General features: G+C 63.8%; 1 protein-coding gene across 1 annotated transcript; it reads left to right on the top strand.

Moving 5' to 3' along the window:
* The first annotated feature begins 1,968 nt into the window (after positions 1–1,968).
* Positions 1,969–6,035, top strand: LOC123351353 (interferon-inducible GTPase 5-like). Its single transcript, XM_044990644.1, has 2 exons — positions 1,969–2,042; positions 3,003–6,035. The coding sequence occupies exon 2, from the start codon at positions 3,017–3,019 to the stop codon at positions 4,241–4,243; it is 1,227 nt and encodes a 408-aa protein (XP_044846579.1). The 5' UTR covers positions 1,969–2,042; positions 3,003–3,016; the 3' UTR covers positions 4,244–6,035.

The following is a 6,035-nucleotide window of genomic DNA, read 5'->3' on the forward strand; positions in this document are numbered from 1 at the left end:
TCCTCTGCAGAGCTGATCAGTCTCCTCCCTAGTCCTACACCCAGGGCATTGACGCCCAGGGGTGTTAAACACCACGGGGCCCAGAACAGAGCCTTGGGACCTCCCTCCAATCCCACGTGTCCTTCCAGTCACTTACTCCTTGTTTGCGGTTGTTTAACCCAATTTTTACCCACTTCATGGCCGCATTTCCCCAGCTGACCTATCAGACCGGCCTGTCACGGAGGTCACAGGTTCCGGGTCTCCCAGTCCCTCGCAGTGGCCAGAGCAGCTGTCAGCCCCCCCCCCCCCCCGCCCCAGGAGCTGCGGCAGAAGCGGAGCAGTGGCTAGTGGTCAGCCCCGGGGCCGGAGCAGTGGCTAGTGGTCAGCCCCTGGGGCCGGAGCAGTGGCTAGTGGTCAGCCCCTGGGGCCGGAGCAGTGGCCGGTGCTCAAGGCCCCGGTAGTCGCCCCCGCCCCCGCTGGGTATCTTTATTAACACTCAGGGGCAAGTCACAGGCTTCCGGGAATTTTTCTTTCTTGCCCGCGACCCGTCCGTGACTTGTACTGAAAATACCCGGGACAAAATCTTACCCGCAGTCCCGTGGGACGGGGACGGGCGCCCGGCTGCACTGCGGGGCCATTCCATCCCCTGCATCCCCCCTCCGCCAAACCTGCTCCCCTGGCAAAGCCGGGCGCCGGGCTGGTCGCCCCGGGACTCGCGGACTGAATGTTGGACACTTGCTCGAGGAGCTCCCCAGGGACGGAGGTCGGGCTGGGCTAGACTCCAGCGCTGCCCGGCTCCATGGGGGCACCATGTCAGCCCCTCCCCAGCCACGGACCCCCCCCAGCTAGGGAACCCCCCAGGGAACCCCCCCAGCCACGGAACCCCCAGGAACCCCCCCAGCCACAGAACCCCCCCGGGAACCCCCTCCCCAGCAGGGACCCCCAGGAACCCCCCCAGCCACAGAACCCCCCCAGCCAGGGACCCCCCACGGACCCCCGCTCCCCAACAGGGACCCCCCCGTTCCCTCCACGCCCCCCCCAGGCTCTGTGAGCAGGGCAGTGGCTGGCTCAGCAGGGCCCAGGGGCCGGGCTCACGGCTCCTCCCCCACAGCCAATCAGGGAGGCCGCTGGAAGAGCTCGGCCAATGGGGTGGGAGCTCTCGGCCAATGGGGTGGGAGCTGCCTCCTCTCCAGCCCCGCCCTGCTGGGTCTGTCACATCCTCCTGGCACCCTCCTCCTCATCCCCACCCCCCCGGTAACCATGGCAACCCGGGAGGCCTGGGATGGGGGAGAGAGCGGCCCCCCCCCAGCTCAGCTGGTGCCCCTCACTCCTGACCTGCAGCCCCCAGCTCCCCCCAGCTCAGCCGGTGCCCCTCACTCCCGACCCGCAGCCCCTGCTAGCCGAGCCTTGCCCCCCCCGCAGCCCTGCTGGTGCCCCTCACTCCCGACCCGCAGCCCCTGCCAGCCCAGCCCCTGGCTCTGTCCCCCCTGTGCCCCCACAAGGGCTGGGCTAGCAGAGGCTGCGGGTCGGGAGTGAGGGGCACCAGCAGGGCTGGGCTGGCAGGGGCTGCGGGTCGGGAGTGAGGGGCACCGGCAGGGCTGGCAGGGGCTGCGGGTCGGGAGTGAGGGGCACCGGCAGGGCTGGGCTGGCAGGGGCTGTGGGTCGGGAGTGAGGGGCACCGGCAGGGCTGGGCTGGGAGGGGCTGTGGGTCGGGAGTGAGGGGCACCGGCAGGGCTGGAGGGGCTGTGGGTCGGGAGTGAGGGGCACCGGCAGGGCTGGGCTGGCAGGGGCTGCGGGTCGGGAGTGAGGGGCACCGGCAGGGCTGGCAGGGGCTGCGGGTCGGGAGTGAGGGGCACCGGCAGGGCTGCGGGGGAGGAGCCCTGGTGCGGTGCCAGCCTGGCTGCTGGCCCGGTGCTGACGTGCAGGCGGCTGCTCTTAGTCCAGCCCTGGGCTCCTCCCCCGGCCGCCTGCCTGGGCCTTTCGGTTTCCGTTTCCCCCCCACCCGCTTCCCGGGATTGGAGCAAAACCGCCCAGCAGCTCCCTGGAGCCTCCGGAGAAATGCTGTGAGTGGGGAGCCCGGACTCCTGGGTTCTCTCCCCGGCCCTGGGAGGGGAGTGGGGCCTGGTGGTTAGAGCAGGAAGGGGCAGGGAGCCCGGACTCCTGGGTTCTCTCCCCAGCCCTGGGAGGGGAGTGGGGCCTAGTGGTTAGAGCAGGGGGGGGCTGGGAGCCAGGACTCCTGGGTTCTCTCCCCGGCCCTGGGAGGGGAGGGGAGTGGGGTTTAGTGGTTAGAGCAGGAAGGGGCAGGGAGCCAGGACTCCTGGGTTCTCCCCCCGGCCCTGGGAGGGGAGTGGGGTTTAGTGGTTAGAGCAGGAAGGGGCAGGGAGCCCGGACTCCTGGGTTCTCCCCCCGGCCCTGGGAGGGGAGTGGGGTTTAGTGGTTAGAGCAGGAAGGGGGCGGGGAGCCCGGACTCCTGGGTTCTCCCCCCAGCCCTGGGAGGGGAGTGGGGTTTAGTAGTTAGAGCAGGAAGGGGGCGGGGAGCCCGGACTCCTGGGTTCTCCCCCCAGCCCTGGGAGGGGAGTGGGGTTTAGTAGTTAGAGCAGGAAGGGGACGGGGAGCCCGGACTCCTGGGTTCTCGCCCTGGCTCTGGGAGGGGAGTGGGGCCTAGTGGTTAGAGCGGGGGGGGGCTGGGAGCCAGGACTCCTGGGTTCTCTCCCCGGCCCTGGGAGGGGAGTGGGGTTTAGTAGTTAGAGCAGGAAGGGGGCGGGGAGCCCGGACTCCTGGGTTCTCCCCCCAGCCCTGGGAGGGGAGTGGGGTTTAGTGGTTAGAGCGGGGGGGGGGCTGGGAGCCAGGACTCCTGGGTTCTCTCCCCGGCCCTGGGAGGGGAGTGGGGTTTAGTAGTTAGAGCAGGAAGGGGCGGGGAGCCAGGACTCCTGGGTTCTCCCCCCGGCCCTGGGAGGGGAGTTGAGTCTAGTGGGAACCTGGGCCGAAGGGCGAAGAAACCTCAATCCTGCCCCTTTTCCAAGCCAGCTCCTCCGCCATGCAGAGCCTGGAGCTGCGGGAGCAGGACCTGACCGAGATGGGCTCCCTGATCCAATCCCGGGTGGTGCTGGAAGTTTCCACCCAGGTCCAAACCCTGCTGGATTCGCTGGACTCTGCCCCCCTGGACATCGCCGTGACGGGCGAATCCGGCGCTGGCAAATCCACCTTGGTCAACGCCCTCCGTGGCCTGAGCGACTCGGACCCCCGCGCCGCCCCCACCGGCGTGGTGGAGACCACGGCTGAGCCCACGCCCTACCCCCACCCCGGCCTCCCCAGCGTCCGGCTCTGGGATCTCCCCGGCACCGGCACCCCCAGCTTCCGGGCCGAGCGGTACCTGGAGCAGGTGGGGTTGATGCGCTTCGATTTCTTCCTCCTGGTGGCTTCGGAGCGGTTCCGGGAGAGCCACGCCCAGCTGGCCCAGGCCCTGGCCGCCGCGGGCAGGCGCTTCTACTTCATCCGCACCAAGGTGGATCAGGACCTGCGGGCGTCCCGCCGGCGCCGGCCGGGCCGCTCCCAGGAGGGCCAGGTGCTGGCCGAGATCCGCGCGGACTGCGCCCGCCAGCTGGAGAAGGAAGGCGCAGCCGCCCCGCGGGTTTTCCTGCTCTCCGCCTTCCAGCTGCATCGCTTCGACTTCCCGCGGCTGCAGGCCACGCTGGCGGAGGAGCTGGCCGGGCACAAGCGCCACGCGCTGCTCCTGGCGCTGCCGGCCCTGACGGCCGAGGCCGTGGGGCGCCGGAAGGAGACGCTGCGGCGCCACGTCTGGAAGAAGGCCCTGCTGGCCTCCCTGGTCTCGGCGCTGCCGGGGCTCCCGCTGCAGCTCAACGTGCCCATGCTGGTGGAGACGCTGGGCTCCTACCGCCGCAGCTTCGGCCTGGACGAGGAGTCCCTGGGGGCGCTGGCCCGGGCGGGCGCCGGCTCCCCGCAGTGGCTGCGGGCCCAGGTGCGCTCGGCGCTGGCCCGGGAGCTGTCCCCGGCGGCCGTGCGGGACGTGCTGAGCCAGGCCGCCCTCTGTGGGCAGGCGGCCGCCCGCCTGGCCCGCGCCCGCCTGCCGCTGCTGGAGAACCTGGTGGCCGGCGGCATCTCCTTCGTGGCCGCCTACTTCCTGCTGCAGGGCGCCCTGGAGGACTTCGCCGGGGACGCCCAGCGGGTGCTGGAGGCCGCCTACAGGACGGAGGAGGAGGGGGGGCCTTGTGACCCCCCTGATCCCGGGTTCCTCTATGACTGAGGGAGGGGCCCTGCTGGGTGAGGGGGGCTGCTGGCGGCTTCGTGCCCCCCCCAGCCCTCTCCCACTTCTGTCCCTCTCCCCCTCTCTACTTCCACCTCTGTCCCTTCACCCGGCCTTCCGGGGCTCCCTTAACAGAGCAATAACCCCCCCCCCATCCCAGCTCCATGGTGGGGCCAGGGCTGGGAGGACGCCACAGCTCCCTGGAGAGCGAGGTGCATTGTGGGTGGCCTGGGAGGGACGTGCGACCATGGTTGGACCTCAGCAGAGCGTTGAGGGAGGAGGTGCCCAGGAGGGGAGCGGGGTGGCCTGCGGGGCAGGATGATGGCTGGTGGTCTCCTGCACTGACGGGACGGGCACCGTGTGCTCCCCGTGGGGGCCGTGTCCCCTTCCAGCTGTGGGGTGGGATTGTGCAAACCAAGGTCTATGCATCAAATGTAGGTCATCAGAGCCACGTTGCTGCGGGGGCGGGAAGGACCCGCTGTGGCTAGGCCGACATAACCCTGGTGTAGACACCGCTAGGGTGATGGAAGGAACCTTCCGTTGACGCAGCTACCGTCACTTGGGGAGGTTACGTTCCTATGGCGATGGCCAACCTCTTCCATCGCTGTCGGGCGCGTCTACGCTACAGAGTTAGGCCGGCATCGCCACGGCGACCTAGCTACGCCCCTAACATCCCGTAGGGTAGCCGCGGCCCAGGGCGTAGGAGACTGCAGGAGGCAGAGGTTGGGGGCGACTTTCCCAGCGGAGCAGCCTTCTGTCGGAAAACAGCCTCTTGTCATTGGAACAGTGTGTGAGAAACGGCCACAAAATTGTGCGTTGGGGAAAAAAATATCAAGGAAAAAAATTTCATTTTGCTACGAGCGTTTGGATGTCTGGGTTCAAAATTTGTCTTCTGGTTGGTCGTTTTCAATTTTTAACAAATTTGTAGATGGTCAAAATTGGAAGGAAACGGTTTGGTTTGATCAGTTTTATTTTCTTGGATTTTTTTCTGTTTTGTTGGTTGGTTTTGATTTAAAAAAAGTCAACGTTGGAAAGAAACATTTTGATTTTATTTGATTTTATTTCATTGTATTTGTTTACATTTACAAAAGTCAATATTGGAAGGAAACATTTCATTTATGTTGGATTTTTTTTTAAATCAATATCAGAGGGAAGCATTGTATTGGATTTTATTGCATATTTTATTTTATTATATTAACTTTTAAAGTTTGTAAAAGTCAAAACCAAAAGGAAACATTTTGTGTTTATTTTATTGGATTTTATCAAGTTTTATTTTATTCGAATTGATTATATTGGAGTTTATTTGATCAGACCTTTTAAAAAATGTTACTGAACAGAAATGTTCCAATCAACCCCAGACCGCACTAGTTTTTCCCAACAATTTTGTTCATGGGGAAATTATAGAATTTATTTTTGGTTTTCATCCTGATTCGGAACAAAACCAAATTTCAAAATATCCAAATTTCCCATGGAGCAGAAATTCTGACTTTGGAGCTGTTCTGACGAGGCGCTAATCTTGGCCACAGGGTTTGGCTTGAGAGATGCTGGATGGAGACGATACACAAAGGCTGCGTCCTTCTCCCTGGGCTGAGAATCAGGCTCCTCTTTCAGTATCCAGGGTGTGGCTCGAATTGCGACCTCAAATCCAGATGTCAGAGGCCAAGTTCGGAGCCATAATACAGGTAACCTCTTGATCTCTCACTTGTTACATTAACTGGACAGTGGTAACAAAATAGCTCCTTATTTTTGTAAAGCAAAGGATGTTTATTAAATAAAACCTCTATTTTTCTCA

Source organism: Mauremys mutica, chromosome 17, assembly GCF_020497125.1.
Source record: "Mauremys mutica isolate MM-2020 ecotype Southern chromosome 17, ASM2049712v1, whole genome shotgun sequence".
In the NCBI taxonomy this organism is placed as follows: domain Eukaryota; kingdom Metazoa; phylum Chordata; order Testudines; family Geoemydidae; genus Mauremys; species Mauremys mutica.

Coding starts and splice junctions, on each gene's coding strand:
- LOC123351353 (XM_044990644.1), top strand. CDS start 3,017: ATGCAGAGCCTGGAGCTGCGGGAGCAGGACCTGACCGAGATGGGCTCC.